Raw genomic sequence first — 15,485 nt, 5'->3', positions numbered from 1 at the left:
CTGAATTGCAAAGAGAGAGAAAATAAGAGATATTGTGAAAAGGAGGCGTGTCCTGAGAGGTGAAAGATGGAGTCTGGACATTCAATCTTCAGCGCTGCGGAAAGAGTACCACCGTCCTGGCCTCCCATCTGGCATGCACCAGCGGCAGACCTTGGGCCGGGCACTTAAAAACCTTCAGTTAATGAACCTGGCATTTCAAACCCCTACTAGCTTCAGATTTCTCAAATGGAGTGGGTAGGTACTGATCTTACAAAGTTGAGACTCAAGAGCAAAATGCCAGGCACTTGATGGGTTCTCAGTCGGGGATGTCTCCCCTGCGTGGCTCGGTAAGTGTGCCACAGCGCCCTCTGCTGGCTGCTCAGCCTAAGGCCGTCCGCCTCCCACGCAGGTCCCTTTCGTTGACCCTTTCTCTTTCCCTTCAACCTGCTAGTTGGTCGGTCGGCCGGTCGGTTGGTTTTCTTTCTTTCTTGTCGAGGTGAAATTCACATTAAAAAATTAACCATTTTAAAGTGAAGTGCGTTTAACACGCCCACGGTGTTGTGCAACCATCATCTCTATCTAGTCCCAAAACATTTTCATCCCCCAAAAGGAAACCCTGGATGTAGGCTGTCGCTCCACAGCCCATGCCTCCAGTCCCAAGTAACCCCCAATCTGTGTTCTCTTTCTATGAATTTACCTGTTCTGCATAGTTCATATATAAATGAAATACCATATATGATCTTTCATGTCTCGTTTCTTTCCCCTGGCATAATGTTTTCACGGCTATCCATTTTATGCCTGAATAGTGTCTTCCATTACATGGATATACCACAGTTTTGTTCATCTGTTCCTTAGTTGATAGACATTTAGGTTTCCTCCTTTTGGCTATTGTGAACAGTGCTGCTGTGAACATGTATACGTGTACTTGTTAGAGTACATATTTTCAGCTCTTTGTGGTATATACCTAGAAGTGAAATTGCTGAGTCATAGTGTAATTCTATGCTAAACTCTTTGAGGAACTGCCAGACTGTTTTCCACAGTGACTGAACCATATTACATTCCCACCAGCAATGTATGAGGGTTCCCATTTCTCCACATCCTTGCCAACATTTGTTCTTTCTCTCTCTCTTTTTTTAAATTATAGCATCCTAGTGGGTGCGATCTAGTATCTCACTACGGTTTTGCTTTGTGTTTTCCTAATGACCTAAATCAAATCCCTTATGATTATACAGTGGAAGTGAGAAATGGATTTAAGGGACTAGATCTGATAGACAGAGTGCCTGATGAACTATGGACGGAGATTCGTGACATTGTACAGGAGACAGGGATCAAGACCATCCCCATGGAAAAGAAATGCAAAAAAGCAAAATGGCTGTCTGGGGAGGCCTTACAAATAGCTGTGGAAAGAAGAGAAGAGAAAAGCAAAGGAGAAAAGGAAAGATATAAGCATTTCATGCAGAGTTCCAAAGAATAGCAAGGAGAGATAAGAAAGCCTTCCTCCATGATCAATGCAAAGAAATAGAGGAAACAACAGAATGGGAAAGACTAGAGATCTCTTCAAGAAAATTAGAGATACCAAGGGAACATTTCATGCAAAGATGGGCTCGATAAAGGACAGACATGGTATGGACTTAACAGAAGCAGAAGATATTAAGAAGAGGTGGCAAGAATACACAGAAGCACTGTACGAAAAAGAGCTTCATGACCCAGATAATCATGATGGTGTGATCACTCACCTAGGGCCAGACATCCTGGAATGTGGAGTCAAGTGGGCCTTAGAAAGCATCACTACGAAGAAAGCTAGTGGAGGTGATGGAATTCCAGATCCTGAAATATGATGCTGTGAAAGTGCTGCACTCAATATGCCAGTAAATTTGGAAAACTCAGCAGTGGCCACAGGACTGGAAAAGGTAAGTCTTCATTCCAATCCCAAAGAAAGGCAATGCCAAAGAATGCTCAAACTACCGCACAGTTGCACTCAATGCTCAAAATTCTCCAAGCCAGGCTTCAGCAGTACGTGAACTGTGAACTTCCAGATGTCCAAGCTGGTTTTAGAAAAGGCAGAGGAACCAGAGATCAAATTGCCAACATCCACTGGATCATGGAAAAAGCAAAAGAGTTCCAGAAAAAACATCTATTTCTGCTTTATTGACTATGCCAAAGCCTTTGACTGTGTGGATCACAATAAACTGTGGAATATTCTGAAAGAGACGGAAATACCAGACCACTTGACCTGCCTCTTGAGAAACCTATATGCAGGTCAGGAAGCAACAGTTAGAACTGGACATGGAACAACAGACTGGTTCCAAATAGGAAAAGGAGTACGTCAAGGCTGTATATTGTCACCCTGCTTATTTAACTTATATGCAGGGTACATCATGAGAAACACTGGGCTGGAAGAAGCGCAAGCTGGAATCAAGATTGCCGGGAAAAATATCAATAACCTCAGATATGCAGATGACACCACCCTTATGGCAGAAAGTGAAGAGGAACTAAAAAGCTTCTTGAAAGTGAAAGAGGAGAGTGAAAAAGTTGGCCTAAAGCTCAACATTCAGAAAACGAAGATCATGGCATCTGGTCCCATCACTTCATGGGAAATAGATGGAGAAACTGTGGAAACAGTGTCAGACTTTATGTTGGGGGGCTCCAAACTCACGGCAGATGGTGACTGCAGCCATGAAATTAAAAGACGCTTACTCTTTGGAAGGAAAATAATGACCAAACTAGATAGCATATTGAAAAGCAGAGATATTACCTTGCCAACAAAGGTCCGTCTAGTCAAGGCTATGGTTTTTCTAGTAGTCATGTATGGATGTGAGAGTTGAACTGTGAAGAAGGCTGAGTGCCGAAGAATTGATGCTTTTGAACTGAGGTGTTGGAGAAGACTCTTGAGAGTCCCTTGGACTGCAAGGAGATCCAACCAGTCCATCCTAAAGGAGATCAGTCCTGGGTGTTCATTGGAAGGAATGATGCTGAAGCTGAAACTCCAATGCTTTGGCCACCTCATGCGAAGAGTTGACTCACTGGAAAAGACTCTGATGCTGGGAGGGATTGGGGGCAGGAGGAGAAGGGGACGACCCAGGATGAGATGGCTGGATGGCATCATGGACTCGATGGACGTGAGCTTGAGTGAACTCAGGGAGCTGGTGACAGACAGGGAGGCCTGGCGTGCTGTGATTCATGGGGTTGCAAAGAGTTGGACACGACTGAGCGACTGAACTGAACTGAACTGAACTGAATAACTAATGATATGAGCTTCTTTTCTTGTGCTTGTTGGCCATTTGTATATTTTCTTTGGAGAAATGTCTACTTATGTCCTTTGCCCATTTATTTTTCTTTTGCCCATTTGTAGAATTGGGTGATTTGTCTTTTTGTCTTAGGCAGGTTTCTTAACCTCTCTGAGCCCATTTCTTCATTGTCACATGAGGATGCTATTGCCTAATAGCAAAGGTGTCATACACTAACCTACATAAAGGGGCCCAGGGTTGGGAATGACAGACATTAGCTGACTCTGAATTAGGCTCTGGTTGAGTGACCAACCATCTGTGTTTTCCCAAGATGGTGCTGTTTTTGGCACTGAATGTCCAGCATCCTGGGAGACCCCTCAGTCTCAGGCACATTGGGACAGTGGGCCATCTTAATCTGGTCCCAATATGGTAAATAGTGTGTATCTTTGCTGATTGTCACTCTAAACCTCGGTTTCCCCACCTAAATGTCTTGTAGAGTTTTCATAAAAGTCAGTTGAGCTAATTGACTGAAAGTTAATCAGAAAGTTCTAGGAAAAATGAGTAGTGGTTTCTCCCCAGATCTTAGCTGGAAGTACAAAAATGGGACCCCAGGCACAAAGGAGGATTTCCTGGCCTTGAAGCTTTAGGGGCTACTCTTCATATTATCACAATTACTCATTGTATAGTGGGAGCTTGTTAGGAATGCAGTTGCTCAGGCCCCTCAGACCTGCAGAAACAGAATCTGACTCCCAGGTGATTCTTATGCACATTAAAACTTGAGAAGCACTGCTTTGCATCAGAGGCTTTGAAGCAGGGATGATAATTCCAGATATGAAAAGTGTATCAACAAATTCATCAGAGTAGTATTTAAAATAGAAAAATAGAGCATAAAAACTGGAAACTAAGTGCTCCTGAATAAGGAGATAGTTAAGAAAATTATGTGTTTTCTTCTGAGTAGATGGTCATGACTCATTTACAAATGATTGTTAAAAGACCATGTTCAGCATCAGAAACTGCTTCAGATATCATGAAACATGACAGAAGCCGGCCACACAACTGTAGTCAGCAGGATTATAGCCACGTGAAATTACATCCAGATGAAAAAGACTAGAAGGAAATATGCCAGAATGGGACCAGGTGATGGGTGGAGGAGGCCTGTTTTTGTTTTTGTTTTTTTTTGTTCCTTGTTGTTTTAATTCTCTGTGGTTACATGAAATATATTGATGCTGTCAAAATCTCTGGTTGACTGATAGATACTCCTCCAAAAGCCCACATATTGAATCAGTGTCAGGATAAGATGATTCTTCCATTTCCATGAAGTGTCAGGGGATATTAAAAAATACTTTGTCTAGAAAGCCAGTTCACACCCTCTTTCCAAGCCTAGTCCAAACCCCTCTTTCAGCACCTTCTCAGGTCAGCCTCACGCACCCTGACACCTCTTTACCCATATGGTCTTCAGCACCATATCAAAGCCTCTTTGTCTAGCCTGGGTCTCTCCCTTTCCAGGCTAGCCCACGGGACCTACTTTCTGCAATTCTGTGATGACAATGTTCCATGTGGTTTATTTCAGTCTGAGGCTTGAATGCCTCAAGAGGGCAGATCGAGGTTATTATGTAGGTGCATGAGGTGAGGGAGACTAAAGGAGCCCTCCCTGAGAGCTGGCCTCACTCCCCGACCTTCCATTTCATCCACTCAATGACAAAGGTCAGTATAGTCAAAGTTGTGGTTTTTCCATTAGTCATGCATGAATGTGAGAGCTGGACAATAAAACAGGCTGAGCACCAAAGAATTGTTGCCTTCAAACTGGGGTGCTGGAGAAGACGCTTGAGAGTCCCTTGGGCAGCAAGGAGATGAAACCAGTCAATCCTAAAGGAAATCAGTCCTGAATATTCATTGGAAGGACTGATACTGAAGCTCCAATACCTTGGCTGCCTGATGCAAAAAGCCGACTCATTGGAAAAGACCCTGATGCTGGGAAAGACTGAAGGCAGGAGGAGAAGGGGACGACAGAGGACGAGATGGTTGGATGGCATCACTGACTCAATGGACATGAGTTTGAGCAAGCTCTGGGAGTTGGTGAAGGACAGGGAAGCCTGGCATACTACAGTCAATGGGATCACACAGAGTTGGGCACAACTGAGCGATTGAACAACAACACTCCAGGAAGCAAGTGTTTCTAATACTATCTGGGAACAGAGACCTAAAGTGCTGGGCAAAGGTTGCACAGCTAGTGAGTGGCAGAGCCAGGATGAGGACTCAGGTCTTTCTGTCCTCGGAGACCTCAGAGACAGAAATGAGTGACATGTTGGTCCATACAGAGGGCACGTCTTGACCAGAGCTTTTCAAACTTTATTGTGCCAAATAATGCCCTGGGAAGCTTGTGTAAATGTGGATTTTGATCCAGCAGTTTCGGGGTTGCGTCTGGATTCTGCAGCTGGCACTACTGGTAAAGAACCCGCCTGCCAATGCAGGAGACATAAGAGATGTGGGTTCAGTCCCTGGGTGGAGAAGATTTCCTGGAGTAGGAAATGGCAACCCACTCCAGTATTCTTACTTGGAGAGTCCTGTGGACAGAGGAGCCTGGCGGGCTACAGTCTATAGCGTCGCAAAGAGTCAGACACGACTGAGGTGATTTAGCACACATGCACCTGGATTCTGCACTTCTGGTGAGCTCTCAGGTGAATCTGAAGGTGCTGGTCCCTGGGCCACACTTTGAGTAGCAGGGATCTAGAAAACATTTCCACTGGCCTTGGAAGGCCTCCTAGAGCTGTGGAGGCAGGCAGTGGGATACCCAGTAATCCCCTCAGCATGTCTTGGGTTGGACCCAGCTGCCTGGCCCACCATTCTAACCAGCTCGGCCAGCCTGGCTTCTTCAACAGGCCCTGCAGGGTGCACTTGGTCACCTGCCCCAGCATTTCCACCTGCCAGTTGGCTGGCAGGTGATGGGCTGATGGTGACAGCTTAGCCAGAGTTTCTGTCCAGAAACGGCTTGAGCTCAGCCAAGGTAAATGCTGCCCCGCTGTCAGAAATGAAGTGCCTGGCAGGCTCCCAGCATGAATAATTGAGGCAGAAGAGACAGTGAAACAGCAGGCGCTGAAGATGGAGCTGGGGATGGTTTTGAGGAGGCAGCCTCCACAATCAAGACCTTTCCTGGAAAGGTTCAACAGATTCATCATAACAGCTCCCACTTTTCAAACCCCTACTGTGGCTGCTGGGTTAAGAGCTGTATGTGTTATGTTTTGTCTAATTCTTGCAAGAGCTCTGTGAGAAAGGTTACTGATGAGGGAACTGATGCTCAGAGGGGAGAGGAGTGTGTGGCACCAACTATTATATAGTGAGGCTAGTTGTTGAACTTGGGTCTGCTAACTCCACAGCCCCAGCCCTTGAAGAGTGGTTTTCAAGTTGCAGTCCACAGAACCCTAAGGGTTCCCAGAGGTACTCCAGGGGCCACCGTGGATGGAGGGTGGTAGAGCGGGAAATAGAAGAGCAGGCTGGGTTCCAGGCCTTCTCTTTTCTCCCTGCAGAGTGCTTTACTTTGATGTAATTTATGTATTGCACCGCCATGGAAGGTTAATTGGAAGAAAGGGTTTCATGGCCAAAAAAGTTTGAAAGCCACGTCATGCTGCTTCCCCAGATGAATGTGGTTTACCCACTGGGGCTTCTTGCAGGCATTTCAAGGAAACACGGTTCCCTCTGGCGGACTTGCCAAGTGGTCTGGCTTGTGCTGTGCTCTCTGCCCTTCTGTAGTGTCAGGTCACCCCCATCACAGCTTCAAGCCTCTGGCCACTGTGCCTGGAAGGCTGCCCTCCGAGGCAACAGGTCTGCCCCACAGATAGCAGGTCAAATGCAGTGTCAGCTGTGAAGTGTGTGAATTCCTCAGGTGAGTTCACTGCCAGGCAAGCCTCTAAGTCCTTTTCCTTTGTTGTGCCCAGTCACTTCATCTGTGTCTGACTCTTTGTGACCCTATGGACTGTTGCCTGCCAGGCTCCTCTGTCCATGGGATTATCCCAGGAAAAATACTGGATTGGGTTGCCATTTCCTCCTCCAGGGGATCTTCCCGACCCAGCGATCAAACCTGCAGCTCCTGCATTGGCAGGCAGGTTCTTTACCACTGAGCCACCTGGGAAGCCCTTTCAGGAGACATATCTATGTGGAAAACAGTGAAGAAGGCTTCGGACTGAGTGGCCTGAGGAGGCCATTTAGAAGCTTGTATTAATTAGGATACAGATTCAGCTGTTGTAAAAATGACCAACTGACAAGGTACTTGGACATGAAAGAGGTTTATTCCTCTCTTCCATGTAATAGTGTGAGCATAAGTAAGCAGGAGTTGCTGTAGTGTTTCTATGGTGTTAGACACCCAGCTTCCCTCTACAACATTTATCTCTCATGTTATGGTCCAAAATGGCTGTTTCAGCTCCTGCCATCACATCTGCATCCCAGCCAATGGAAACTAAGAAAGGCGAGAGCCTCTTCATTCCTATTGAGGGGAATCATTCTTCTCATCTTCCATTGGTCAGACATAGTCATATAGCTACATGTAGCTGTAAGGAGGGCAGGAAAATGTGATCTAGCTGGATGCCCATGTGTCTAACAAAAACTGGGCGATTCTGCTACTGAAGGAGAGGAGGAGGATTACTGGGAGACAGTTTTCAGGGTCTACCATGAGTGGACTTGCACCATCAAAACTGCATGCCGCTGGCACATGCTAAGGGACCTGCAGTGGCAGACAGGAAGCACCCCCATGGCTGGTGAATCCCAAGCCACCACCAAGCCCAGAGGCCAGTGGCGACTGACTTTGTAGAAGGAAAAACATAGCAGCCAAGGAAAAGTTCTCCCAGAAATTTAGTTTCTCATTTCTCTCTTTCCATGCAGATTCTTGCTATCTATGCTGGTGAAGGACTATCTGGGCTATCCCTCAAAATCCTTCCTCTGATCACCCCTAGAGCACAGCTGTTCTCTTTAGGGCTCTTTTGGTTCCAAGGAGCCATTCAAGCTATCTTGGGAAAGGTTTATAGAGAGAGTTCAGAGACCTGCCATGGGATCCATGGGCTAGAGATGAAGCCTGACCTTCCAGCCTGACCTCGGACCTAGAAAGCCATCAGGAACCAGGACTGCTTTTTCTGTCTTTCGAGAACCTCCTCAACTCGGTCTCTTTTTCACTTATCCAACATATATTTACTGAAGCCCCATGTGAGGGCTGGCTTCCTTCTCCTTTCTGTGGAACAGCAGTCACACTTAGGAGAAGGCCCTGATTACAACAGAGGCCCTGTGCTCCTCACTTGCTGCCCTGCTGCCCTCTCAGTCATGTGACCGAGTACACGTCCTCTGGGTCTATTGTTGCGGCTTTTGGTCAGGCGGCAGCATGGGGAACCTCCCTGCCCAGGAATTGAACCCGTGCTGCCTGTGTTGGAAATGCAGAGTCTTAACCACTGGACTACCAGCACCTGCTTCGAGTCTGAGCAGGTGGGATCCAGGTTTCCTTACATGGCCTGAAAGCATCTCCCTTGTAGCTTCACTTCCTTGGAGAAGAGCTTGAGGAATTAGGCGACTTCCTTCCTTCCCTCCCTCCCTCTCTCCTTCTTTCCTCTTTTGACAGAGAACTGTTTTTCTCATCCTCTCCCCTTGCCTGCATCTCAAATTCCTCCTACCCTGCCCCACTCCAGACAGGAATACAGCCCAAGGGATGTGCTTCAAGCTGCAACTGTACCAATTCAGGTCTTTTGACTGGAAGGGCCTCCTCAGGCACGAGCCTTTGGGGAGGAGAAGACGGGGAGCTGGAGGCACCTTCCCCTGTGCCTGATGTCCTGCCTGTGGGAATGCTGTCCAGAGACTTGCTTCCTTCACAAGTGGCGCTTGTGTCTGGCAGCTGCCATCAGTGATGGGGGAGGATGCCGTCCTTGTTGGAGCTTCAGCTTCAGCATCAGTCCTTCCAGTGAATATTCAGGGTTGATTTCCTTTAGGACTGGTTCGATCTCCTTGCTGTCAGTTAAGATGTGCCATTGGAAGGCTTCTTGGGAACGCCAAGAATGAGCTGACGCTGTCCCAGGATCCTGCAGTAGCACACAGCCTCCTCAGCGGAGCAGCGCTGGCTAGGGTGGTGGGCTGTTTGTCCTTCATGGGCAGAGGACTCACAGTAACAGGCTGGTGAGACACGTCCCCAGTCACCCCACCCTTTGCCTCTTAGGTGACATAGCAAGAGATGTGTCAGCGTCTGTTTGGGCTTCACAACTGCAGAGCGTGGCTTCTGTGCAGGGCTCTCATTTCCAGTGCTTGGAGGTTTGCTGAACAATGTCACCAGGTGAGTCCGAGGGATTAGGTGATGGAAACCAGACCCTTTTCCAGGCCTCCAGGCAGCTGTTTTAAACCTGTTCCCCATGAGCCTCTGTCTCGCTTTGTTTGGTAATAACATCCCATCCTGCTCACTAGAATGCATGGCAATAGCAATAAAATAAAGGAAGAGTAGGCTTTCAACAAACTATGCTTTGAAATTATGAATGGTTGGTCATTCACTTATCAACATATCCTCCAATCGAACGCATACTCTGCTTAAACCCCAGAGGTGGGACTTCCCTGGTGGTCTAGTGGTTCACACTCCACACTCCCAATACAGGGGGACACGGATTGGATCTCTGGTTTGGGAACTAAGATCCCACATGCTGTACAGCACAGCCTAAAAATAACCCACCATAGGTAAAGGCTGACCTTACTTGTGAGGAAATTATGGTCTTCTAGGAAAGGCAGGTATGGAGATAACAAGTCTAAAAGTCAAATCAGTCATCGCAAGTGTGCAGCACATGGAAAGGCAGAAGACCGAGGTGTGGTGAGAGTGTAACAGGGACATCAGGAAGCCACTCCTGGTGAAAGAGCACCTGAAGAAGTGACCACTGAACTGAGGTCTGAAGGACCATGAGGAGTCAGCTTCTGAACCGCATGAAAAAGAGGTTTTGAGGCATAGGAAGTACCAAGGTCCTGAGTCAGACAAGCACTTGGTGATTTCAGGCATTGAAAGCCCAGGTTCTGTCTAACTGTCCACTCCACTGTCTTATCTTATCTTTATTGCTTCCCTGGTGGCTCAGATGGTAAAGAGTCTGCCTCCAATGCAGGAGACCAGGGTTTGATTCCTGGATTGGGAAGATCTCTTGGAGAAGGGAATGGCTACCCACTCCAGTATTCTTGCCTGGGGAACCCCATGGACAGAGGAGCCTGGCAGGCTATAGTCCATGAGGTTGCAAAGAGTCGGACATGACTGAGTGACTACCCTTTCACTTGTCTTAATGCTCACAAGATGGCTGTTGAAGCTCCAGTCATCATATCTGCATTCCAGGCAGGAATAAAGAGAAGGGGAAAGGCAAGAGGGACGAGCAGTCAAATTTGACCTCTTGTAGAAGGCTCTGCTAGAACCTTCAGTATATCTCATAAGCCAGCCTGCATCACATGGTAAGGCTTAAGTCATCCAGGGAATGAAGTTTTTTAGTTGACTACATTGCTGCTTGCTACAAAATCAATGTGCTATTAATAAAGAAGCGGGATAATGAATATCGGATAGGCGAAGTCTAGAGTTTGCCTCACAGGGCCTTGGAGGTCATGGTAAGGAATGTGGCCTTCAATCTGAGTGCAGCTGGGAAGCCGCAGAATGTTCCAAGCTGGACTGTGACAAGAAGAGGGAGACATTGAGGGCTGCCCCCTTGAGGCACAGCATCACACAACTGTGGACTTGTGAATTAGCCTCCTAGGGCTGCCATAGCAGAGTATCACAGACTGGGTGGCTTAAAACAATAGAAATTATTCGCTCACAGTTTTGGCCAGAAATCTGAATCAAGGTGTCAGCAAGGTCACAGTCACTCTGGAGGTTAGGGGAGATCTTCCTTGCCTCCTCCCAGTTTCTGGTGGCCTCTGATAATCCTTGGTGTTTCTTTGTAAACTGCATCACTCCAATCTCTATCTTGTCACACGGACTTCTTCCCTGTGTCCTGTCTGTGTCTCTGTATCTAAATCTCCCTCTCCTTTCTTTTGTAACACTCATATAACAAGCCTGTCATTGGATTTAGGTCCAACCCTAATGCAGTAGAACCTCATCTTAACTTGACATCTGCAAAGACTCTCATTTCCATATATGGTCATATCCAAAGTACTGGAGGTTATGAGTTAAACATAGCTTTATGAGGGACAAAATTAAACCTTCTGTGCATTCAAAAGGACTAACCTGGTTAGTTCACCAGGTCAAAGAGGGACTTTCTTGGTGGTCCAATGGCTAAGACTCCCAACTTCCAATGCAAGGGGCCTGGTAGGGTTTGATCTCTGACCAGGGAACTAGATCCCGCATGTCGCATCTAAGACCTGACATGACCAAATAGATTAATTAAATTAAATAAATATATTTTTTAAAAGGACTAGAGTGCCACCTAGACCCTGTTTGGCTCTGTTGGCTGCTCATGTCCTCCTCCCCTACTTTTTATGAAAAGACAGCCCAGGAATTAGGGAAGCAAGTTTACTTCCAAAATCTTGACTGTGCTAGGCGCTGGTCCCTCTTACTTCTATAAAAGGGCAAAAGGAAGGTTCTGGGCTCCCTGCACGCCTCGCCTCACCTCAGCAAACCCTTCTCAGGCATCAAGGATTCAAGGATCCTGAGCCGTGGCGCAGAGGTGATTTTGCCTGTCCCTCTGTGTCAGGGGCTCAGAGTTTGAGGCGATGGGGTGGAGGTTGGAGAGAACATCTCAATGGTGGGCTGAATAGCATCTAAACTAGGGTTTCCTTTCTTCAGGCAAAATGTTAGGCCCACTGATGCTGTTTACGAAACCACTCCTTTGCTGGACCCAGTGGAGATAAGAACTGAGTGATGGCTGTGTCTGTGGCAGGCGGTCGCAGCTGAGCCTGAACTGGCTTCAGAGTTGCGGTCCTGCAGACTTTTAGGTGCAGAGTGTTGGTCAGGGCCCCCTGTGGTTGTTCTTTGAGGTGGAATAAAACCCACTCACCACGTGATTCCTGGAAGCAGCTTGGGGGCCTTCGGACTCTTCTCGTGGGCATATTTGTTCATGTGGGTTTGCATGAGTTGGTGTGCGAGGGGCTTTCTTTCTTGGCAGGTTTTTTTTTTTTTTTTTTAATCGAAGTATAGTTAATTTACCAGGTTTCCCTGGTGGCTCAGTTGGTAAAGAATCTACCTACAATGCAAGATACCCAGGTTCGATTCCTGGGTCAGGAAGATCCCCTGGAGAAAGGAATAAGAGAGGAGTCTGGCGGGCTATAGTTCATAGGGTCTGAAAGAGCTGGATACAACTGAAGCAACTTAGCATGCATGCATACATAGTTAATTTACAACGTTGTATTAATTTCTGCTATACAGCTAAGTGATTCAGTATACACACACACACACACACACATATATATATATATGCATTCTTTTCTATATTCTTTTCCATTATGGTTTGTCTCAGGATACTGAATCGAGTTCCCTGCGCTATACGGTAGAACCTTGTTTATCCTTTCTATGTGAAATACTTTGCACCTGCTAATCTCAAACTCCCAGTCCATCCTTTCTGTACACCCCTTCCCCTGTGGCAACCACAAGTCTGCTTTCTATGTCCATGCGTCTACTTCTGTTTTGTAGACCGGTTCATTTGTGTCCTATTTTAAATTCCACGTGTAAGTGATGTCATATGTTAGTTGTCTTTCTCCTGACTTCCTTCACGTATATGATAATCTCCAGTTGTATCCATGCTGCTGCAAATGGCATCATTTCATTCTTTTCTGACTGAGTAGTATTTCGTTGTATATATGTGCCACGTCTGCTTTACCCAGTCATCTGTCCACGGACATTCAGGTTATTTTCATCTCTTGGCTATTGTGAATAGTGCTGCTATGAAGATAGGAGTGCATGTATATTTTTAAATTGTAGTTTTGTCTAGATACATGCTCAGGAGTGGGATTGTTGGATCATATGATAATTCTAGTTTTCGTTTTCTGAGGGACCTCCATGCTATTTTGCTTAGTGGTGTCAGGTGATTTTGGGGGTCGTTTTTTGCCTTTTTTTTTTTTTGGTGGTCAAGGTGGGGGTACCAGCAGAAATGACTGGGGATAGGAAACTTGGAGACCCAGCGGGGGAAATGTGACTTCTAGTTTGGTAGGGGGTGGGATGAGGGAAGAAGCAGAAGCTGAGGGGGCTGCTTTCTTGAGGGAGGCTGTGAGCACAGATATTCCAACACCTGTGGACAAGCTGAGATGCAGTGCTTCCTCCTCTGGGCATCTTCTAGGACCTCAGGGTGGATGACTGTGGCCGCAGTGGGAGGCAATATCCATGGGCACCCATGGTTGGTGGCATCAGGTTGGCTCCCCCTCAGGAGGTTTCATGAGTAAAACCAGAAATCCAACAAGCATGGGCCCAGGTGACTCTCACAAACAGTACCCATGAGTCACCCCTTGAGGAGTACTGTGGATGGTGGAGGTCCTCACTGGGCAAGTCGGGGGAGAAGATCAATAAGGTGATCTTTAAGCTGAGCATTGAAGAGGAGGGATCTGCCAGGGGAGAAAGCAGAGTCATTCCAGGCAGGAAGATCAGCATATGCAAAGGCCTGAGTGACCACTGGCGGCCTGAGACTGCTGGGGAGTTGGTCTGGTGAGTGGGCGCCCAAGGATGCAAAGGTGAAGGAGAGAGAGCGAGAAGCGAAGCTAGAGAGAGGGTGGGGCGGGCTCCTGGTGGAACCTCATGTGCAAGGCTGAGGTTTGGGTTTTCGTCTCCAGGGCAGTGGGAGCCCCAGATGGCTTATGAGCAGAGGAGTGTGGCCTCATGTGTTTCCGATTTGTTTAGATTTGCTTGATGTCCGTGCTAGGAATGGGTGGAGGGGCCGGCAGTCTAGAGGCTGGAGGGGAGGAACCAGGCAGTGGCCAAAGGAAATCTACCCCCCACCCCCACCCCGCCTGGCCCCGTGTTTCTCCTGCTCATCTTCCCCCAGCCCTGCCCCAACCCCAGGCCCCAGAGTGTGTCACTTGTCAGAAGAACAGAGTCTGCCTCTGGGCGGGTGGAGAGAGCAGGTGACCCTCACCCTGCTCGTGCTGGGACCCGGGCAAGGGCTGCCTGGGCAGCTGGCAGCTTGGCAGGGAGAACATGGTTAGCTCTGCTGTGTCTGCAGCCACTGCCGCCCGACAGCCTGATTAATGACCCGCAACGCCCAGGGCTCTGCACGGGTCAGCAGCCCCATGGCTGTGCAGCGGCCAAATGGACCTGCCCGCTGTGCCTCCGCTCCTCCTCGGCTACGCTCCCAGATGGGCTGAAAGGCTTTGACATGGCCTCCTCCCCAGGCTCTTCTGCTCTTTCTGCTGATTGTTTCCCAGCCTCTCTTAAATCCAGCCCCTAAATGCTCCCTTGCAGGAGAGGCTTTACAGAATTAACTCCCAGCCCTCTGGATTCTGGCTTGTTCTTTAGTTTGTCCCAATCAGGCACATAGTAAGGCTTAAGCATATGTCTTGAAGGCATCATTGCTGCTTCTTTCCCCATTCTGAACTCTTTAGTGACTTGTATGGACCCTGTCTTATCTCTCTGCTAGAGGGTCTCTGTTTGCACGGGTCCCACCTCCTCCATTAGGCTAGCAATGCCCAAGATCAAGGATCTGCCTCCGTCTTTAGATGGGTAGCTTCCAAGATTCAGATTTTTCTTCTCTGTTAAACTGGGTGCTCCCCAGGGCAGGGGGCTGTGTCTCCCCCTCAGTCTGGGAGCTCCCTGAAGACAAGGCTCTCTTAGGGGCTGCCTTATCTGTTGCTCCTTCACACCCCGAGTTGAGCTCTGCCTTGGGTGTGCTCTGGGGCGGGGGTGAGGTAGGGGGGAGCGGAACTCAGGGCTCCAGGAAAAGCCCCCTGGCCTGTCCTGGGGATGGCAGAGTGGAGCACAGGTATAGCAGGCATGGATTTAGCTGGAGCAGAGCTGTTGGGGGCATAGCTAGGGGGCAGGTACTGAGCTCTCCAGGGCCAACGGCGTGCAAGGGGCTCCCAGGCCAAAACCAGCTCTTCTGGGCTAGGACCGTGGATTCTCTATCCAGACGTCTGGATGGAGGAGGTGCAGAGGGTGGTTGCCAGCATGCTGTCTCCTCACCCTCCTGTGGACTCTGTCTTGGGTAACGTAGGAGGACAACCACAGCTACTATGTGTCCCGTCTGTACGGTCCCAGCGAGCCCCGCAGCCAGGAGCTGTGGGTGGACGTGGCCAAGGCCAACCGGAGCCAAGTGAAAGTTCACAGAATCCTCTCCAACACCCACCGGCAGGCTTCGGTGAGTGCCCCAGTCCCTGGCAGTG

General features: G+C 48.2%; 1 protein-coding gene across 2 annotated transcripts in view; it reads left to right on the top strand.

The window, feature by feature from the left end:
* Positions 1-15,485, top strand: part of PLXDC1 (plexin domain containing 1) — a 63,473-nt gene that overhangs the window by 15,080 nt on the left and 32,908 nt on the right. Inside the window, exons 1-3 of one of the 2 annotated variants that reach the window (XM_042255915.2) lie at positions 5,006-5,872; positions 9,391-9,504; positions 15,317-15,460. In XM_042255915.2, coding sequence (XP_042111849.1) covers positions 9,406-9,504; positions 15,317-15,460 — 243 coding nt within the window. In that variant the 5' untranslated portion in view covers positions 5,006-5,872; positions 9,391-9,405. Of the gene's footprint in view, positions 1-5,005; positions 5,873-9,390; positions 9,505-15,316; positions 15,461-15,485 lie in introns of those variants that run through there. The other variant, XM_004012833.4, reaches the window with a different exon arrangement.

This window comes from Ovis aries, chromosome 11 (assembly GCF_016772045.2).
Source record: "Ovis aries strain OAR_USU_Benz2616 breed Rambouillet chromosome 11, ARS-UI_Ramb_v3.0, whole genome shotgun sequence".
NCBI classification, from domain to species: domain Eukaryota; kingdom Metazoa; phylum Chordata; class Mammalia; order Artiodactyla; family Bovidae; genus Ovis; species Ovis aries.
Note: the sequence above shows the minus strand (reverse complement) of the source record. Positions and strands in the feature narration are given on the sequence as shown.